This window comes from Anguilla rostrata, chromosome 19 (genome assembly GCF_018555375.3).
Source record: "Anguilla rostrata isolate EN2019 chromosome 19, ASM1855537v3, whole genome shotgun sequence".
NCBI lineage: Eukaryota > Metazoa > Chordata > Actinopteri > Anguilliformes > Anguillidae > Anguilla > Anguilla rostrata.
Window position 1 is genome coordinate 1,783,113 of NC_057951.1, and position 22,074 is coordinate 1,805,186.

Here is a 22,074-nt window from a genome sequence, read left to right on the forward strand (position 1 = left end):
GTTAGGTGTTTTGCTCAGGGACACTTCGACAAGCCCAGGGCAGGGGATCGAACCGGCAACCCTCCGACTGCCAGACAAACGCTCTTACCTACTGAGCTATGTCGCCCCATAAAAAAACACTAAACAATCAAAGTGTTAAACAATCCTGTCCTGTTTGACCTAGAGGCTATTTGGGTATGCACAATATTTCATATTGAAGGTCTGGTATACAACATGTTGTGCATATGGTCTTGAATAACTTATAAAAATGTATAAACTTGCTGTGTGTGGGGGAAAAAAGCCATGGGATGGTATGAACTTGCCAAATGGTGTGATTTTCTGTGATGAAACACAGAATTTACATTGGCACCTCCATCATGATTCTAGCCCTAAACCAGAGTTGGCCCAATCCAAATATATGGTCATGCTAGAATGCTCCAAATATGAAATGATAAAAGATACACTTCAGAGCAAAATGTGGTATGCATAATCCTACACAACGTATTAAACTGAAGGTCGTATGGGAAACACTAATTACATTAGTAGTATTGCTCTTATTATTGCATTATAATACCACCCAGACATTAGGCCTATATTCATGAAACATGAATCTATGATCCGAGACACAATATACAGAAGATTATGTAGATTTGTCTCATAGGTGCACTATAACTGATAAAATCCTCAAAATGAAATTCTGCTTCACAAACAATAGTGTTTTAACCCCAGACTCTGAAGGTGGTGCCAGAGTGCTAATGAACATGATAGCCTCACATTTTGGCTGGTATTCACACGTTGGGCCATATTCTAAATAGTTTGTTGTCATATGTAGAAAGACTGCTAGCTTTAATTAGGCTACTAGCACTTGGCCCCTGTTAATTGTTCTTTGAAGCTATATTGTCATAAGAGTAAGTGCGTTGTGCTCCTAATAAATTTCAATGAGTGTGTTGGGGGATTTTGTTCAATAGGGGGTGGAGGTAAATACGGGATGCTTGGATATGTTTGAAAGGCTTTAATTAGGCACACAGCCCATTATCCTTTCAGCTGCCCAAACGACAGAACCTTCCGCTGGTACCTCCGGAGCAGTTCCCCTCAAAGGAAGAGGTTCTCCATTCAGATGTTCACCATGTCTGACCACTCCCACATCTACCTTCACTGCCTGAGCAGAATATGCAGCCAAGATGAGAACTGCACAACGGTAACTCCCCACCACTGCAAACTGTACACAATGGTAACTCCCCACCACTGCAATCTGTACACAATGGTAACTCCCCACCACTGCAAACTGTACACAATGGTAACTCCCCACCACTGCAATCTGTACACAATGGTAACTCCCCACCACTGCAAACTGTACACAATGGTAACTCCCCACCACTGCAATCTGTACACAATGGTAACTCCCCACCACTGCAATCTGTACACAATGGTAACTCCCTGCTGCCACAAACTGCACCTTGGTATATTCCCGCCAGGGAAGCCAGGTTGGGCTTTGAGTAAGAGGGACCCAGCCGCCTCATCCTCAGGCTGGGCTTTGAGTAAGAGGGACCCAGCCGCCTCATCCTCAGGCTGGGCTTTGAGTAAGAGGGACCCAGCCGCCTCATCCTCAGGCTGGGCTTTGAGTAAGAGGGACCCAGCCGCCTCATCCTCAGGCTGGGCTTTGAGTAAGAGGGACCCAGCCGCCTCATCCTCAGGCTGGGCTTTGAGTAAGAGGGACCCAGCCTCCTCATCCTCAGGCTGGGCTTTGAGTAAGAGGGACCCAGCCGCCTCATCCTCAGGCTGGGCTTTGAGTAAGAGGGACCCAGCCGCCTCATCCTCAGGCTGGGCTTTGAGTAAGAGGGCTGATAACGATGGGTGTGTTTGAGACAGGTCAGCCAGCAGCCTGGCCTGAGAGCTTCCTGTGTTCACTGCCTGGGATGTGACAGGCCTCATCTGAGCCCCAATCTGTCAGGACACACCCCTTTACTAAAATTTGGGTTTAGCTTACTGCTATTGTGAGAATTGACCATGCCTGTGTTTACATTTCAACAGAATATGTCTTCGATGTTATCGCTACTTTATATCCAATGACACGATATTAATAAAACCTTGGGTTTGCACTTATTGTTGCTTTGGATAAAAGCATCTGCCAAATAAATGTAATGTAATTTAATGTTACTATCATTGATAAACAGGCAATACATGAATGGATAGAACTCAATTTAAAAAGACCATATAATACATGTTCACACTAAAACCATCATCATTGCATAAGCCAACCGTTTTGAGTGTTCAATATGTGGTGACCAAATAACAGGTATTTTTCAGTCATTCTTCTCAGTTCAATATTTATTTTTATTATCTAGATATTTATATTGCTCATTGTTTTTCTGATGCACGCAATTCAGTCCTTTCACTTTATTTAGTTTTCTCAGTGAGTTCTCATAGGCTCTTTTCTGAAGAATGGGAACAAACCCACCTCACACTAGTTCCTCCACTTCTACTTTCTGTGTGTTGCATAATTTAAATATAAAATCTTCCATTAGCACAAGGTTTACAGATCTTGAATGTTAGAGAATGTGGAGAATATTTCAGCAATCATCCTACACGTTTGTTCGCATGCTGGTTAAACATTCCCCCTGTATGTATCTGTACAGAACTGCTCTCCCAGGCAAAACCAAAAGGTGAGAAGAGATCTACCGGACAAACTCACAGCTATTCTTTCAGCAGGACCCATCTCTGCAGCAAAGAGGAAACTGACAAACTGTGAGTGGAATGCTATTGACAAATGGAGTATACTGCTGTGTGTGTGTGTGTGTGTGAGAGAGAGAGTGAGTGTGTGTGTGTGCGCGTGTGTGTGTGAGAGAGCGTGAGTGTGTGTGTGAGAGAGAGTGTGTGTGTGTTTGAGAATGTGTGTGTGTGTGAGAGAGAGTGAGTGTGAGTGAGTGTGTGAGTTAATGCATGATTGTGTAAGTTAATGAGTAACTGTGAGCATGTGTGTGTGAGTGAGGTAGTGAGTGACTGTGACTGTGAGTGCATACGTGTGCATATTGTAGTTTATTATTATTGTTTCCGCTACAAAAGCAGAAGTAGTGGTTCTGGTAAAAGTGGTAATATTTTAAATTCACAATTTGGTTACTTGGAATATGTTTTCAACTAGCGTCACGTGGCTAGTTACAGCTATGGTTCAATCAGATGTCACTGATGGGCTGCATGCCTCAACTTGCATACAAAAAGAAAAGGGTTTGTTCTGTTTATTTAAAATAGAATAAGCAGTTAAGGGCTAGTTTGAATAGGTGGGCATTCAGATATTTGCATTAAACAGCCAAATAATGAATGACTGAATGAATCATTGCATTTATATAGCACTTTTCCACAGGGGCACAGCCAGAGATTTTCGGCCCCATGAAAATAAATCATTTTGGGCGGGGCGGGGCGGGGCGGGGCGGGGGGGGGGGGCGCTGGTAGATTCTGTGTTGTGATTGATTGTTGTTTAGACTGTGCTAGACTGAATTAGAATGTGTTGTGTGACTGATTGTTGTTTACTCTGTTCTAGACTAAATTAGAATGTGTGTTGTGATTGTAGTAGAGTGGATTAGAATGTGTTGTGTGATTGTAGTAGAGTGGATTAGAATGTGTTGTGTGATTGGTTGCTTTTCTCACTCCGTGCAGGGCCTGGAGCCCAGATCATGCTATCAGTGGCCGGAGGATTGATTGGATTCTTTTTTCTAACAGCACTGGGTGTGCGTGCAGCACACGCTATAACACAGCGCAACCCCAGACATCAATAAAATATGTATACCTGCACTGTTTAGTCCGTCCTCTCTGTGCTACTGTACAAACAGCACTGTGTCCTTATTCTCTCTGTGCTACTGTGTACAAACAGCACTGTGTCCTTATTCTCTCTGTGCTACTGTGCACAGACAGCTCTGTGTCCTTATTCTCCCTGTGTAACTATGTACAGACAGCACTGTGTCCTTATTCTCCCTGTGTAACTGTGTACAGACAGCACTGTGTCCTTATTCTCCCTGTGTAACTGTGTACAGACAGCACTGAGTCATTATTCTCTCAGTGTAACTGTGTACAAACAGGCACTGTTTCAAACACTGCAATCTAGAGATAAGGAGGGCATCTGATTTTGGTGTCCTCCCCTCTAACTGACTCTCTGGTTGTGTTCCAACCTTTATACTCTATAACTTTGGCAGTGCGCCACCATGACATAGCTGTTCAATGCGTGAAATTTTTTGGTCAAACCTGTCCGTGGTTTTACAGAAGATATTGTAGCCGATTAGGTGAACGTGCAGATGGTACATCATAATGCAGTGTATACGTTCGGTGAAAGCTGGGTAGATTTGGTGCAAAAGCAATTGTTGATAAGTAATAGGCAAATATTAGTGAGCAAAAAAGCACAGTTCAGAAACTTGCTTCCGGCAGGGCATGAACCAGGGTCCCTGCGATCTATAGACCATGACATTGACCACTCCGCCACAAAGGAACTAGCTGTTGAGACAGGAAATGTTTTAGAGTAAAAAGATATGTCTATTTTGCATGTGTATGTGAGATTTTGATTGGATCGTGTTGGAGAAGGATTGGCTGGTGTTGGTAAAATGTCCAATGGGGAGACATTTTGTTTGTAGGCTAGGCGGCAGGAAGGAGGAGAAGGAGAAAACGCAAAATCCCCTTAGTTTGGGGCTTTATTGTGTGGACGTGTGAAGTTGTTTATGAATTCTGTCTGTTGAAATGGGGTCAGAATGTACAGAAATTAATGTTTTTAAGGGCTGAGTGTCTATGGCTGTTGTGGTTATATTTGTGGGGAACCCTGAAAAGTGTCGGTGCTGTATAGGTATGGGGCATGCCGCCCCGCCAAGGTGTAATGTGGCCGGATGGCATACCTGCCATCCCAATGAAGAAAGAAAAATAAAAATGTAACTAGCTATCGATCATTTCTAGGACATTTTATTTTCTTACAGTGTGAGCAAGATTATTTGATTAGCTATAAATGACAGAAAACGGAGTTCAATCCAGATAGCTAGTTACAAAGGATCATTCAGATGAATTAAAGGCATAAAACTGCTGAAAAAGCACTTAAAGGTTAAAAATATATTTTTACCTTGTTGCGCCTGATGTAAATTAAGAACAGTTCCTCAGATTAGATCGTCTACTCTCCACACTGGAAGACATCTTGTGCATGTAGAGGCATTGTTATGGGCTCTGTTGTGGAGTTTCATGATTTTCCTCCATGATCAGCGTGTCTCACTCTGCAATTCTGCTAGATGACTTGCTATATGTGAGAAGGAATCTGAATAAGATCATCTAGAAATTGTGTATATGAAAATAAGCTTCATATTATAATTGTTGGTGTTACATTGGTCATTTGCGGTCACTCTGCACAACAGAACTGAACAATGCCTTTAGCATCAGGTTTCTGGGGAGCTTATGATATGCCTGCTCCTAGGATAAAAAGTCAGATTATTAAAATATGAATAAAATCCAACCGGTTTATGAGTGAAGACCGCACAGCACCGAGTGCCCCCGAAAGTACAGGAAGCATAGATAAACCCTTCAGACATGGCCTTAAAACCATTTGAGCATAGATTTTGTACATGAGATGTGATGCATAAGTCAGCATTTGCCCGTTTACTCTGTACATTCAGATCAACCAGCCTGAGTCCATGTTCAGAGCAGGAACGCTGTAATGTGTGTGTGCTTACACGCCGATATGAATCATCACTCCTAAGAGACAAGCAGGATGGCTGTAGGATGGTGTTAACTCTGCTCCTGTTGTCTGTCATCCACGTTAGCCAGGGGGAATCCCCTGGAAACCGCCAACTCTGGGAAACCCCCTTGAAACCGATGTCAGATCAGGGAGTCGCAGGCAAGCAAATTCATTACGAACTACAAATTTATTCAATCAATTACTCATTCAATTGTCTGGTCGGGACCACAAACCGGACATGTACAAATAATTTAAGAAACGGAACCTTATTTTTTCGCAGCGTCAGTGTGTGCACTGAGTCGAGGAAGGATTACTACTCTACAGGATTCCAAAGAAAAACTGCCACGTTATGGGGTAATAATGGGGGGAAACAATATTTATGACAACGTTATCAATGTCTTTGTCGCCTCCAATCATGAAAGTCAACCACCTAAGCTACTGCTGTAAGCAACCCAAACTCCAACTAACAGTTCTAGTATACAGTTTAACTTGTAGGCTACAGTTGAGGCCAAAAGTTTACATGCACCTCGGCTAAAGACATTCAAACTCAATTTTTCACAACTCCACACATTTCATGTTACCATGCATTTCCTGGGTTAAGTCAATTAGGGTATCTACTTTATTTCCATAAGAGGTCATTTCAAAATAATAGCTGAGACATTCATTTCAGTTTGTATGTACTATATCGACATAGGGGGCGACATAGCTCAGGAGGTAAGACCGATTGTCTGGCAGTCGGAGGGTTGCCGGTTCAAACCCCGCCCTGGGCGTGTCGAAGTGTCCTTGAGCAAGACACCTAACCCCTAACTGCTCTGGCGAATGAGAGGCATCAATTGTAAAGCGCTTTGGATAAAAGCGCTATATAAATGCAGTCCATTTACCATTTACCATATCAGATTTTCCGTGGGTCAAAAGTTTACATAAGCCGCTTTTCCACTGTAGGGCTGAACCGTTACCAGGGGCACTCCGTGCCGTTCCGCGCTGCTCAGTACTCGTGGGAACGGTTACGGTTTCTGTTTCCACCGTCGGGATGCTAAAATCAGGACTAGGAAGTATCTAGTGAGGACAGCAAGTGACGCGGTGGATCAGCGACGGAGTCCCGTTGTGAATGTAATATGCGCCCGTTGTTGTCGTCACTCCCCATACCGTTTTGTTTTTGTTATGTTATGTTTCGTTGGCTGACGAAACGGACGAGGATTCTGTGTATTTTGGTCTGTTTTTGGTTTTTATTTTTAGCGTATCCTCCACTGACCATCACTGTTGCACTTACGCATTAAGACGCTGCACCTAACGAAACGTTGTTAACGATTTTTCTTTTTTAACTTGAGTCAAACACTTGGGGGTAAGCTTCCACAGGCTTCTCACAATACCTTGCCAGACGTTTTGCTCATTCCTCCTGCCAGAACTGGTGTAACTCAGTCAGGTTTGTGGGCCTCCTTGCTCGGACATGCTTTTTCAGTGCATTCCACAAATTTTCTATGGGATTCAGGTCAGGGCTTTGTGATGGCCACTCCAATACTTTCACTTTGTTGTCTTTAAGCCATTTTGTTACAACTTTGGAGGTATGCTAAGGATCATTGTCCTGCTGGAAGACCAAGTTCTGACCAAGTTTTAACTTTCTAGCTGATGTCTTGAGGTCTTGCTTCAGTATTTCCAGATTACCCTCCTTCCTCATGATGCCATTTATTTTCTGAAGTGCACCAGTCCCATTTCCAGCAAAACTGTTATGTTTCTGTTGTCACTTCACATTTTAGTTGATTATCTTTTTTTCTCCTGCACAATCTTTGTTTCGGTTTGTAGTATGGGCGTGGTTTCCTCTCTCTCTCTCCCCTCAGCTGATCACATTCTCACACACTGGTTAATCAGTCATTTCATTCACCTGTTCCCTGTTTGCATGTTCACGCTCTGTTCAATTATCTCTCATTTCACTCGCCTGGTTTCCTTGGTATATATTCTCTGTTTCCCTGCTCTTCTGTGCCAGATTGTGCCTCTGTTTACAGTACATTTCCAGCGTTTATTTCTTGTTAGTTTGACTCGTGTTTGATCTTGCCTGTTTTCCTGACCACCAATTTTTGCCTGCCGTCTTTGTTTTTCTGATTTCCTGTTCTGACCTTCGACTGTTTATCGACTTTGATTTTGCCTTCTGATTTTGTACTTTTGCCTCGGTGGATTTTCCTGGTTTTGATCTATGCACAAACTTACTACGAGATTGCCTGCTGTATTGTGTACTTTCGCATTAAACATCTCCTATGGGAGTTTCGCCACTCCGTTGTTTGAGTCTGCATTTGGGTCCACCTAACTTCGAACCGTGACAAAAACACTCCCACAACTTGATGCTGCCATCCCCATACTTCACAGTTGGGATGGTGTTCTTCGGATTAAAAGCCTCTCCCTTTTTCCTCCATACATAGTGCTGACCGTTATGACCATACATCATCTGACCAGAGAGCGCTCCTCCAAAAGGCTAGGTCTTCGTCCTGGAGATCACCTGCAAACTTCATTCTGGCTTTTTTATGCCGGCCTTGGCGTAGGGGCTTCTTCCTTGTACAGCAGCCTTTCAGGCCATGGCGATGTAGGATTCTATTAATGGTGGATGTAGATACTTTGGTACCTGATGCTTCCAACTCCTTCACCAGTTCCTTTGTTGTGGTCTTGGGGTTCAGTTGAACCTTTCGGATCAAAGATTGTTTAGCCCTGGGAGTTAATTTGTGCCTCCTTCCTGAACACTGCAGTGTCTCTGTGGTCCCAAGATTTTTATATTTGTATACAGTTGTTTGTACAGATGTTCGTGTTACCTTCAGTTGTTTGGAAATTGCTCCTAAGGAGGAACCAGACTTGTGGAGGTCCACAATTTTTTGGAAGAGTTGCTTGGATTTTCCCATCGTATCATGGGCAAAAAGACAGTGGCTCTAAAAGCAGGCCCTTAAATACAGCCACATGTGCCAATTAACTCCCAATTAACTCCTAATTATGACAATTGGCCAATCAGAAGCTTCTAAAAAGTAATTGCATCAATTTCTGGAATCTTCCAGCCTGTTTAAAGCCACACTAAACTAGGTGTATGTTTTGACCCACTGGAATTCTGATATAGTGAATTAAAGCTGAAATAAATATGTCTCTAATCGATTGTTTTAAAATGACCTCTGATGTGAACAAAGCAGATGCCTTAATTGACTTGCCAAACTAAATGTTTGGCAACATGAAATGTGCGGAGTTCTGAAAGACTGAGTTTGAATATCTTTAGCCTAGGTGCATGTAAGCTTTTGGCCTCAACTGTATGTATGTGTATACATGTCTCTCTCCAGATTTAATTATGGTACATACATTTATATGCATTATTATTATTATTATTATTATTATTATTATTATTATTATTATCAGTTACTCATATAAAACACAGTACATAATGAAATATCTCAACAAAAACACGTTTTCAATGTACAAAAATGCCAAGATACTCACCCATACAAAGCACTGTCTATAAGCCTATAATTAAAACTTGCAAAATCTAGGCCTTTAAAAGTTTTTTGACATCAATACTTTTCATATAAAAAATGGGTGGGGCGATGAATAAATAAATACATATAATAATGGAAAATATTTTGGCCTATTAAAACATTTTTTAATCTTACAAAACTATCCAGACATATGTTTTCCCAATTAATGTACTGTATGTCCGTGTGTTGCATAAAGTTTAACACAATAGTACCATTTATTTTACAATATAAAAATATTTGTGAATAATAATTATTATTATTATTATTTTATTCCAAACAGCAACCAAAGCACTGGATGCAGACAATTGTTCAAACATAGTGTCGCCATTTTCACAATTTCAGGTGTAACAGCTGAATAGCTAAATTTCTGTGATTGGCGTTTCACTTTCATGTGAAACAAACTTTGAATGACAACATTCTCAACATAGAATGAGACCATCTAACTGCTCGTGATATTAGCTCTCCAACAACACCAAACATGACCACTGCATATTAGATTGGCTAAGTAGGTTAGACAAAGACCGTGAAACAAAGTCCTGGTCCCAAAAACACTTAAGTGTGCCAGGAATCTGCTAAGATAACAAGAACTGCTGGAAAGAGACCTCGCCAGTTTAAGGTGGAGCGGAATTTTCGAGTCGGGAGCTGCGAATCGGGAGCCAACTTCAGCGTCGTAATCACTGACGATCAAACGCCATTTTCAAATAAATTGTGTAAATTAACAGATCACACAAATACCACAACTTTTGTTTTCCCGCATAATTTACGAACCGACATATTCACCTTCAGGAGCGACAACAAAAACAGATATGCTGTCTCAGAAACGTCAAAGCAATATTGAAACATCTACGACTTTGGATCATGCTTTTGATTGGATAATATATGTGACTCGCCGAATCATCGACCAATAGAAACGTGCTTTTGACCCGTCGTCCATTTCGCTTTTGACACACCCCGTACTCCGGTCTCCAGATACTCCCTACTCGAGAATAAGATTTTGGATCAGAGCTCACATTTCAGCACTGAAATGCAAATAAAATAAAATAAAATAAAATGTCTTGTGGCGCATTTTGAATAAAATGAAGTGGAACTGGTAAGAGCAGGTAACATGGAAAGTCAGCTCTCGTTAGTTTTTATTGTTTTATTTAAATACTTCACAAACGAACACATTTGATGAGTATGCAAAGGGCAAATAGCCTAACCTTAAAAATTGTCAACAAAAAAAAGTGAGAGAGAGAAAAAAAGGAAACAGTTGATTGGGGAAGGCACAAGACATACAGACAAAATACCAAATATTTCACCTAAACTTATAAACAAAAGGGCATGCTTGTTATTTCTTATTATTTTGTAATAGGAAATAACAAAAATCACTTACCTCACACATTAGCATGTTACATAGGGCCATCACTCAGGATGTTAAAGGGTCAGTGACTATGGCAGGGAGACTGGTGGAGCGTTAAATGATTTATTTATTTAATTTGCTGTCTGTAGTGTAGGAGAATTTTGAGACTCCCCATGAGTGTGATGACGTCACATGTTAAAGTTTTTTTGTTAAAGGGTATTCCTGTCAATGTTGATCAGACTGTTTCCTCCAAACTCTCAATGCTTCATGATAAAAATTATATACACTCATATATCACATGTATAACTATATACTAATATAATCAATATGTAATCCAATAACTCTATATCAGTAGTTGCAGCAAAGCTTATGGAAACGCAAGAAACCACAGTATCCACTGTAGAAAAAAGGCAAACGCAGAAGGCTTAAAAAACTATACTTACTCAGCAGAAAATTAGTGCCAACTAGATATGCTAGAAAACTAATACTTTACAGTGATCCATGTGTAACCTGAATAAAGTAAAAAAGGTACAGGAGGCTATAACTCTGTGAACTTGTATGTATAATGGAAAAATACAGAAAGTAATGACGTGTATGCATAGTGAAAAAGTACAGAGTAAGGGAAAATTGGAAAAATACAGACAGCAATGACGTGGTGTATGCGTAAGTGGGAAAGTACAAAGTAAGGGAAAATTGGGGTACCTGTCCACTGATGAAGATTAATTAAGAACATCAATAGACTAATTAAAGACATCAATAGAACTAAAAATCAGTTTTGGGGCACCTGTCCACTATGATAAGAATAATTACTGATACATTAAGAACATCATAAGGACCGAAAATCATCTTTATGCCAAAAAGGTCAAGTTGACCCACGAACAGGAAAGTGAAACTCCTTACTGTGCCAGAAAAGACCAGATGGCTGATATTTTTAGAAATGTGTTAAAGGGGGGTTGTGGGCACAAATTGTGTATAAAATGTATGCAAAACTGACAATCGAGGTTCAATTCCCCTGAATTGATCCGGCTTTGTGCACCTGTGCAATAAAGTCTAAACTTTCTGAAGAGCTTGCTGCTGTTGTGTCTTTTCCCTCCTGAAATTGTTTTGTACAGATTGGCGATTGGCGTGGAACTCTGTCGTTTCCTAGACACGACATTTGGGGGCTCGTCCGGGATACGAAAAAGGTACCATCCTTTCGTAAAACCAACCCGGACACTAACACCGAAAATTGAGGGGAAGAAAAGCAGCGAGCTCTTCAGAAACGTGCGCAACGAACCGTGAGTGAATTGAGTGCGGTATAAGAACAGGACAATATATGTTTGTGTGTTGCAAAATGTGCTGAAACTAGGATAAGTGTTTAAATGCATTGTGGCTGCTGAAGGTTTTCGCTGTTGCTGTTGTTTGTTGCAAAATGTGCTGGTTTTCACTGTTGCTGTTGTTTTGTTGCAAAATGTGCTGTAACTAGGAATAATATTTGAATATATTTTTGCTGCTGAAGGTTTACACTGTTGCTGTTGTTTTAAAAAAAGAGGTGCCAGAGATTTGGGAGGAGAGAAACCCAAGAAAGGCCACCTGCAATAGCTCTGGTAAACGCGTGTTTAGGAAAAACACTGTCCTCTGAGGTATAAAGTAAGAAAAAAGTATTGTTGGTAAGGTAAAATATTGTTCAACTGTGTTTATGCTTAGATTAGATGCTTGTGCTTGCGCGGAACTAACGTTGTATTGAGGGAAAAATTGTGATTTATGTGTAGGTGCAACTATAAAGGAAAATAAGTAAAGAAACGTGAAGTGTGTAGAAAGTATAAAAAAGGGGAAAATAAAGGTTAAATATATAATAAAATCTTCAAATAGATAAATAGGATAAAAGTATTAAAATAACCATAAAATAATGGAAAAAGGAGAGAAAACGCCGGTTGAAATAATCACAGGAAAATATCCTAATTGTAAAAAGGAGATAGAACATATATCAGGAAAATGGAAAAAAAGAACTAAAAGAATGGTGACAAAATGGCCTAAAGAGGGTACGTTTGATAGAGAAATATGTGATCAGATGGGAGGGGTAATAGCAAATTATAGAACAGGAGACAAGTCAGAAAAAAGAAAGCGAAAAAGAGAACAGGAAAAAAGAATTTTAGGATGGTTTAGGTCCGCTTCCCTAGAAAAATATGTAGGAATGAGTGGGGGTTGCAGTGAAGAAATAATTCCTCCTCCGTATGCCCCACAGTCATCGGGACATACGGAAATAAAAGAGAAAAGCGTGTATCCAATAGGCCCGGTAACATCTGCAGTAACAGTGTGTCCAGTAGTAAAAATACAGGTTCAGATACAAGGGTGGGTAGCACATGAGGAAAGTGAGGAACAGCTCGAGATAGAGAGAGCGCGGCTCGAGGAAGACAAGGGAAAAATAGAAAAAAGGGTAACAGAGCTAAGGAGAGAATACAAGGAGGTGGAGGAGTTAGAAGAGCTGTTAAAAGAAAAATATAACCAGTATGATGAATACCATAGCCGGTTAATAAAAAAGGCAAAGGAGATAAGAGACACTGAGAAAAAACAGCAAACGTCTAAAATATGCCAAAAGCCTGAACAGGTGGGGCCAAAAAGGGACGGGGAAACACATAAAAAATGCAAAACTGCGGGGTGGGGAAATTTTAGATGGGAAAAGCTCCCGTATAACAAGTGGGAAGAGCTGAAGAAAAAAATTACCAAGAGAACAGATTCCCGAGATAAACATAACACAAGTTTAACAAAAGGCACTACAAGTAAAAAGCAAATCCCCCAAGCAGAGTATAAATTAGAAAACAATGAAGGGGAGGAGTTCTCCCCAGCAGAAAAAAGTGAGGCGAGCGACAATGAGGTATGCCAAGCAAGTAATAGCGAGGCAGAAGAGTCAGACGGGGGAGAGGGGCCTGCACAGGTGGGAAGAGATTTAGCTGGGCGATATCAAAACACAAGAGAAAGGCCGCCAACCCGGCGTAACCCAGCAGCAGAAGGATATAGCCATAATGCTAGTAAACCCAATACTATAGCACCATTGTTGATTAAGGAAGAGGGTGTACCCGATACATTCCCTGGTCCACCCAAGATATGCATAATGTAATACCAATCTCCCTGATTTGCAGAATGGAGCAAGCCACTGGATCAGGGTGCTGGAGGAGGAGACGACAGGCCGGATCCTGGCTGTGGGGGACCTGAAGGCTCTCCTGGGAAAGGTTGTGGGGATGGAAACAATGCTGGACATATTTGAGCAGGCTGGCTTTGACAGAAACCATGCGCAGTCTCCAGCAGTGGACGGTGGGCTGTTTGATAACGTGCGTGGGGTTGTTTGGACTGCTCTGCGAGCCCTGTATCCCGCACGACTGGACATGGCGGCCTTAACGGGACCGCCGTTAAAAGACAATGAACCACCGGCGACATACATCCACATGCAGTTGCGCAGGTGGAGATTGTTAACTAAAAGGGACGTACGGGCAGATCCCATAATGACCACCCTCTTCCGCAAAGCCATCCAGGAGGGGATGTCACCGGAAGTGGGGCGCCGCCTCGATGAGGTAGTGGGACTGAACACCATGACACACAGAGAGTTTGTGGATCACGTGGTGCACGCTGTGGACAGGCAGCGGAAAGAAGGGAAAAAGCTGGAAGATCAAACAAAAGACATTCAAAGGAAGCTACTGCAGTTGCAGCTGGAGGAGCTGAGAGCCAAAGAAAAAAAGGCGAGAGAAATAACGGAGCTGAGAGCCAAAGAAAAAGAGGCGGAAAAAGTGACATCTGTGAAAATACAGTATATGGACAATGAATTCTTTAACTTCGAAGCCACCCCCCCGCCTGAACCATGGAGCAGCCGGATGGTGCCCCGGCCGACGGTGGTCTACGACTTCTCCGGCATCCCTCACCCAGTGGCCATGCAAGGTAATATGAAAGGGGGGGGCACCCAATGGGTATCAAAGGGGGGGAGGGCCAGGGAATGGTGGTCAAAATAATCAGTGGAAAGGGCAGCTGAATCAGAAGAACAACATGCAAAATAGAAATTGGAACCAACAGAATTTTTATGTTTCAGGGGGAACGTGCGGCCCCACACATAACGTTAAAAGTCAATCCAGGGTACCAAGCTCAGGACCTAGGACCTATGGTTAAGAGAGCAGAAGAGCTCCAGTTCAGGCCAACAGAAAATTCTTTAATTTGGTGCACAGCAAATCAAACAATGATCAAAATTATGGTAAATGCGCAGATGTGGGGAAAGCCCCAAATGGTGAGGGTACCGTGGGAAGAGGGTACAAAACGAGAAATCTCAAAAGTGTGGTGTTGCAATATGTTGATGACTTACTATGTCTATTACTATGTGCAGATACAAAAGGACAGTACATAAGGGGGGCAAAAGGGGGGACACAAGGTGTCCAGGAAGAAGCTGCAGCTCTGCTCTCAGAAGACGGGGAGAGCGGAGGGACTGCGGGCGCTGACACCAGCCCAGGGAGCAACAGCACCAACAGTGCCCCTGCAGGTCCAGTGCGAGAATCACAGGCCGGCTTTCCAGTGGAGTGACGCGCAGACCGCGTACTCTGGATTGGAAGATATACCAGGAGCCCACCAACTACGAGGACTGCAGCAACACATCGTGCTACGAATCAACGTGTTAATAAATTGTGTATAATAACTTTGTTGGGTTATTTAGAATAATATATACAGCTTTGATATGTATAATCAATTTTTTGCGACTAGAGAGAGTGTTGGAGGAACCATGGGAACAACGTTACATTAAGGAATCTGATACATTTGGATGCTGCTATGGCAGCAGGGGATGCGCAGGCACCCAACATAATATACATGGGGTGGTGCACACCCGACACTGACTGACGCTGAGAATAAGAATACAGCGAGGGGTGTTTTTCGGGGCCATGAGGTTTGACCCCGAAAGGGGGGAATGTAGGAGAATTTTGAGACTCCCCATGAGTGTGATGACGTCACATGTTAAAGTTTTTTGTTAAAGGGTATTCCTGTCAATGTTGATCAGACTGTTTCCTCCAAACTCTCAATGCTTCATGATAAAACATTATATACACTCATATATCACATGTATAACTATATACTAATATAATCAATATGTAATCCAATAACTCTATATCAGTAGTTGCAGCAAAGCTTATGGAAACGCAAGAAACCACAGTATCCACTGTAGAAAAAAGGCAAACACAGAAGGCTTAAAAAAACCATACTTACTCAGCAGAAAATTAGTGCCAACTAGATATGCTAGAAAACTAATACTTTACAGTGATCCATGTGTAACCTGAATAAAGTAAAAAAGGTACAGGAGGCTATAACTCTGTGAACTTGTATGTATAATGGAAAAATACAGAAAGTAATGACGTGTATGCATAGTGAAAAAGTACAGAGTAAGGGAAAATTGGAAAAATACAGACAGCAATGACGTGGCGTATGCGTAAGTGGGAAAGTACAAAGTAAGGGAAAATTGGGGTACCTGTCCACTGATGAAGATTAATTAAGAACATCAATAGACTAATTAAAGACATCAATAGAACTAAAAATCAGTTTTGGGGCACCTGTCCACTATGATAAGAATAATTACTGATACATTAAGAACATCATAAGGACCGAAAATCATCTTTATGCCAAAAAGGTCAAGTTGACCCATGAACAGGAAAGTGAAACTCCTTACTGTGCCAGAAAAGACCAGATGGCTGATATTTTTAGAAATGTGTTAAAGGGGGGTTGTGGGCACAAATTGTGTATAAAATGTATGCAAAACTGACAATCGAGGTTCAATTCCCCTGAATTGATCCGGCTTTGTGCACCTGTGCAATAAAGTCTAAACTTTCTGAAGAGCTTGCTGCTGTTGTGTCTTTTCCCTCCTGAAATTGTTTTGTACAGATTGGCGATTGGCGTGGAAGTCTGTCGTTTCCTAGACACGACAGTAGTAGGCTATTTGTCTTGAAATGCTTTGTTATAATCAAAAAGGCTTATTTGTGTGTTCAGCCTACAGGTTACACCATTATATTGGAGAACGTTAAATCCCAACATTATAATTCACGAGTTGTTGAATAGGCCTGATATATGTAGGCTATGTGCTAAAATTTGGCAAAGGTCTACATGGATGAAATATTTGTTTCTTCTGCATAACGTATTAAATATCGTGACTGATGCAGCTAAGAAATAGTATAAATAGGCTATATAAAACTCCGCCCATCGAACATTCAGTTGAGCCAGTAGGCTAAGTAAGGAAATGCGGTCCAAAAGAGGAACTGAAACTTAACGGCCATTTTAAAAACGGAGTAAACAGTCTGTTGTGGAGTGGAACTGAGGTAAGAAAAGCTGAACGTAAGGGCTGCGGGGAGGAATGGGAATCTGCAGGTATAATCGCATTAACCCGCGTAATTCAGAAAAACTGACAACTGGCAATAAAATGGTGTTTTTAAGGCGTAGCCTGATAAGCTAAGAGCTCACACGGAGTCCGAACATACCATTTAGACCAGAAAGTAATATTGAAATAACCTTTAAGAAAGTTTACTTCAGTAGCCTAGCCTATTTTTGATATTCCATGACCAATTCTACCTCGTGAGGAGGTAGCTTAGCGAGTCGGAGGTCACAGGACTTGTCGCTTGTTGTTGACATTTTGACACTGCAGTGTAAATCCGGATTTTGTTTTTAATTAAACTATTAAGAGGTTGTTACTTATTCTTTTATGTTTTATAGGAAATCATTCCCATTACTAAATCGTATTAATTGGTTTGCAATATTGAGGCAAAATATACAGTGGAGTGATTATATTAGGCAGAGATTACTCTATATGTCATTTAATTTCAACTTTATTCAAGACTCATCTTGAAAAGAGGTCCATAGCAGGTAAATTAGACAATACAGATAATGGCACATATGATACATGTTATCATCTTACTCAGGTGCGCCCGCAGGATTCTCGTTCATGGTACGCACACTCAAAAAAGTTGCCACGCACAACCTACAAGCGGCAGCAGCTCATTTTAGGCAAACGTAGAGGAACCATCTAGGCCTATTGACGTAAACAGAAGTGAATGAGAGCGCCTGGAGCACGAGAGAAAAGGACAAAAATGGGATAGTCTGACAAAGACTGCACTACGAAACAAGCCGCGTTTGAAATGAAATCGGTTGATTGAAACACAGCTTATTGTACAACTTAGCCTACTTTATGGTAGGAAAGGACTGATCCAGCCAAAACATGATTGGGCTCTCATTTTGCCGTAGTTTTGAGTTAATAAACTCAGCCGTGCGTTTTTTTATAAACACGTTTTCTTTTTATTTTAGATCACTTAGATGCCAGCTATCTAACTTGCTAGCACTGAACCCAATGACGGAGGGCTAGCATTTAAACGCATTTTGAAAGAAACTTACTTTCCGCTAATTCCGCTTAATCAAAACCGATCAAAACTGCCAATCAGCCGTGTGCCACGTGCTAGGGTACGCAGTGTGCGTATTTGGCGTACAGGTGGGGGCGCCTCTGATCTTACTCTTGGACACCATCCCAAACACGGACATATAGGCTATGCTCCCTTGCGGCGTTTGTCCCGTCCTGTTCATTGAGGGAGGGAGGGAGGGAGGGGAGGGGGTGTCTGTCTATGGGCAAGCTAGCCGTGCTGCTAGGCTAACGGGCGAAGGTCTTCTAGTTTTCCTACTAAGAAAAAAATAAGGTTATCTGACCTTACAATTCATAAATGTATGTGTTTGTGACAATTGGTGCTTTGTTTCAAACTGTTTGTTTATAGGGTGAACGGACATGGAACAACGCAGGCACATTATTATAAGAAAATAGCGAAAAAGCGTCCGTCTATTGGCGACCTGTCCAACATCCTCCTAACACTGGGTACTGGCTTCTGATTGGTGCGCGAGAACCAGGGGTTCTAAACATATGCATGCATAAACTAAACATGACGGCACGGGTTTTGCTCGGTGTCCGACTATGGGTAATGGCTGCTTCATACTTGCTAACAGTCATAATTTAAGTGGTGATATCTGGAATTCACGTTTTAGATAGTCAAAACTGAATTGTAGGTATCTTTAATTGGAGTTACATAGAACTTAGTGGCGAAACTAGTCAAAATCGAATTAGAAATATCTTTAATGAGCGTTTTGACTTGTCAAAGTACAATTAGAGATATCTTAAATTAGCGTTTTGACTAGTCATAAATTAATGATAAATATCTGTAATGTGAAACCGCACAGGTTATTAGATGTTAAAATGGCTTGCCATATTTTGGCTAGTAATATCTTAGATTCAATTATCCAAAAAGATCATTTAGATATTGTCAGGATTCTGCCTTTTTCTGTTTCTGTTTTTTCCTTTTCTGGGCCACCAGATGGCGGTACTTCAGTTTGTATTTCAGTTTGCTCCCTCTTTAGTTATCCCTGTGTTAATTGTATTATTGTTTTCAATTATTCTGTCGTTGTTTTTCTTTGTGTCTCGTTAGCCCTCCCTGCTCTGGTTTGATTGTGCTTTGAGTTCACTGGTGTCTTGTTATCTTTGTGGCTATTTAAGTTCTCTGTTTTACTGACTTGGGTGCTGGTTCCTTGTGTTTCTGCCTGCGGTTCTGTCTGTGAGTTCTGCCCTGCCTGAGTTCTGTTTCCTTGTATTTTTTTTTTTTTTTTTGAACATTCTGCTGTTTTTGTTTTTGAAAGTGGCCTTGTTTTTGTTCCCTGCTTCTGTTACCTGTATGAGAGTAAAGTCTTTGATTGGATTTGCCTTTTTGGAGTTCCTGGTGTTTTCCCCACTCTGTGTTTGGGTCTTGGTCCCACGTTACCTGACATATCTTAAATCGCGAGGAATGAAAGATCTTTAACTAAAATTATGAATAAGTCAGAACTAATGTGGAGATATCTCTAATTTGAGTTATGACTAGTCATAACTGAAATGGCGATACAGTATCTGGAATTCACATTTTGAATAGTCAAAACTGAATTGTAGATATCTTTTAATTGGAGGTCCCATACAACTGAATGGCAAAAGTAACTTCAATCCTACTAGCAAAATGTAATTCGAGATATTAAAAGTTTTTTGATGAGTGAAAATGCAGTTAGATATCTTAAATTAGCTCTTTGACTAATTATAAATCAGTTCCAGGTACCTGTGATGTGAATCTGGTCAGGCTATTAAATGTTTGCGACACAACACCTTAATTAGCACTAAACAGGCACAGAAACAAACTAAGATTGGGGGAACTGGCACCCACTAGTGTGACGGTTGGATTCAGGTAGGGTAATTATTTCCTAAATATATATAAATAATTGGTACTCCTAAAGATTCTTATAAATAACATCAAACTAAATCTACACCAATATTAAGAGAAACTCTTGTGGCCTTCCATGGCTTCCTGTTTCACTGGAGGATTAAACTGAGAACCTGCTTGTGAAACCCATTTTTCATCTTTGCCACAGAGAAAGACAAAGAACTGACGAACGAAATTAAAATGGTTGCTGACCTTTGAAAATCAGGCCAATGGATCAAAAAAGAAACTGAAGATGCTAGTTACTACTGTGAGGACAATAATGAAGAAGTTTAAAACTGCTGGAGGGCAGCATTATCCCTGCAAGGGGAGGGTGCACACAGTACCAAATACAGGGGTGCCAATAATTGTGACGCACAATTTTTGTAAAATTGTTGTATCATCTGAGAAATGTGTCATTTTGGTAGTTTCCATTATATCATTAAATATATTCCATATGTTGGACAATGAAAATATACCTCAGCACTGGTAATCCTTATATTGAACGGTCTTAGTAATTGTTATCATGGGTGCAGAATATTTTGGAAGGAATTGTATTACTGTACAAGTTTATGGCTCAGTTAAATTCCAGATTTGTCGCTGTCTGTTCTATGAGATTTGATGTATGTGTGTGTGTGTGTGTGTTATAACAAATTCAGACCAATTTAAACAGAATGAACACGCTATATTCACGGGAATCTAATCGAATGGAATTTATATATTACAACAGGCAACCAAACAATAAACAAACAAAAAAAACAACAACAAAATAACGATATGGCAAGTATTTGATCAGGAAAACATAAACCCAGGTACAATCATTACTAAACTGGCAATGTGAAATAATAACTGATTGTCCATTGAATAACAGTTAAAGTTGAAGTCCGAGTTTAGTTTAGTTGTCCGGTATCCACGGAAACACAAATCCAGAAAACGTGCCAAAAATAATAAGTCCCGAAACCAAAATTAATGCATAAGTGCAAGAATCTTCTTTCCTCTCCAAAAACAAATAATTAAGCAATGCATTGCATTCAAAGAAGCAAAAAAAACCCCAAAAAGCTTCGGCTCACCCTCCTGATGCAGTAGAAGAGAATTCTTTTAAAACGTAGGTTCAGCAGGTTACTCGTTTTCGTGTCTTGGAGCTGTGTTGAATAATTGTAGAGTGAAAAAAATACAATCCAAACAAAAACGCCAACAAATCTCAGGATTCTTGATTATTTTCTGCTGACTCCCCTTTACTCCATTCTCCGTTGCTACCTCTTGCCCCCAATCTATTTCAAAAAACCCACCTGGCCCGTCACCACCTGTTTGCTGCTTGAGCGCAACTCTTAAAGGGCCGGCATACAAATTTGCGATACTTCGCAAAGGACTCATTATCGATACATACATTGAGTATATCAGTGGGATAAAATGCACAAATAACATAATATGGTGCGTACATATTTTAATGCACCAAACTTAATTAAATTACCTTTTTGTGTTACACGTTTACATTATGTGGCCCTCACAGTGTATTATTATGTCTGTGCGTTATCATGTTCTTCTTGTGTGTATTTACAGGTCTGCCAATTTGGGTCAGAACCCACTTGTGAATCTGATCTGGTGTGTTCAGGTGTCCTGAGAATGGGGGGCGCTGTTTCTAAAATGAGTTCCTCAAAGGAGACCGAGACTGACGATGGAACCCACGGCCCTGCGAGAAAGAGGTAAAAATGCATGAATCAGAGAGTCAATGTGCTGTGAGTTAGAGCTGCAGTAAGAGGATGAGTTTAACTGGAAGCTCTGTCTCCATGTGCTGTGAGTTAGAGCTGCAGTAAGAGGATGAGTTTAACTGGAAGATCTGTCTCCATGTGCTGTGAGTTAGAGCTGCAGTAAGAGGATGAGTTTAACTGGAAGCTCTGTCTCCATGTGCTGTGAGTTAGAGCTGCAGTAAGAAGATGAGTTTAACTGGAAGCTCTGTCTCCATGTGCTATGAGGTAGAGCTGCACTAAGAGGACGAGTTTAACTGGAAGCTCTGTCTCCATGTGCTGTGAGTTAGAGCTGCAATAAGAGGATGAGTTTAACTGGAAGCTCTGTCTCCATGTGCTGTGATTTAGAGCTGCAGTAAGAGGATGATTTTAACTGGAAGCTCTGTCTCCATGTGCTGTGAGTTAGAGCTGCAGTAAGAGGATGAGTTTAACTGGAAGCTCTGTCTCCATGTGCTGTGAGTTAGAGCTACAGTAAGAGGATGAGTTTAACTGGGAACTCTGTCTCCATGTACTGTGAGTTAGAGCTGCAGTAAGAGGATGAGTTTAACTGGAAGCTCTGTCTCCATGTGCTGTG

General features: G+C 41.1%; 2 protein-coding genes and 3 long non-coding RNA genes across 5 annotated transcripts in view; 3 read left to right on the forward strand and 2 right to left on the reverse strand.

Moving 5' to 3' along the window:
* The window catches only part of LOC135245748 (uncharacterized), a 516,260-nt gene that overhangs the window by 398,795 nt on the left and 95,391 nt on the right, over positions 1-22,074 (reverse strand). The window lies entirely within an intron of this gene.
* The window catches only part of LOC135245705 (uncharacterized), a 492,416-nt gene that overhangs the window by 196,448 nt on the left and 273,894 nt on the right, over positions 1-22,074 (forward strand).
* LOC135245757 (uncharacterized) overlaps positions 1-22,074 on the reverse strand; it is a 46,403-nt gene that overhangs the window by 502 nt on the left and 23,827 nt on the right. The gene's annotated exons all lie outside the window — the stretch shown is intronic.
* Positions 1,001-4,896, forward strand: LOC135245739 (uncharacterized). The gene is made up of 3 exons (XR_010327362.1): positions 1,001-1,177; positions 2,616-2,724; positions 3,631-4,896. It is a non-coding gene; the product is annotated as an uncharacterized LOC135245739 (long non-coding RNA).
* LOC135245729 (uncharacterized) lies at positions 10,318-16,345 on the forward strand. The gene is made up of 2 exons (XM_064319030.1): positions 10,318-11,787; positions 12,042-16,345. Exon 2 carries the CDS (start codon positions 12,399-12,401, stop codon positions 13,605-13,607), a length of 1,209 nt encoding a protein of 402 aa, XP_064175100.1. The 5' UTR covers positions 10,318-11,787; positions 12,042-12,398; the 3' UTR covers positions 13,608-16,345.

Coding starts and splice junctions, on each gene's coding strand:
- LOC135245729 (XM_064319030.1), top strand. CDS start 12,399: ATGGAAAAAGGAGAGAAAACGCCGGTTGAAATAATCACAGGAAAATAT.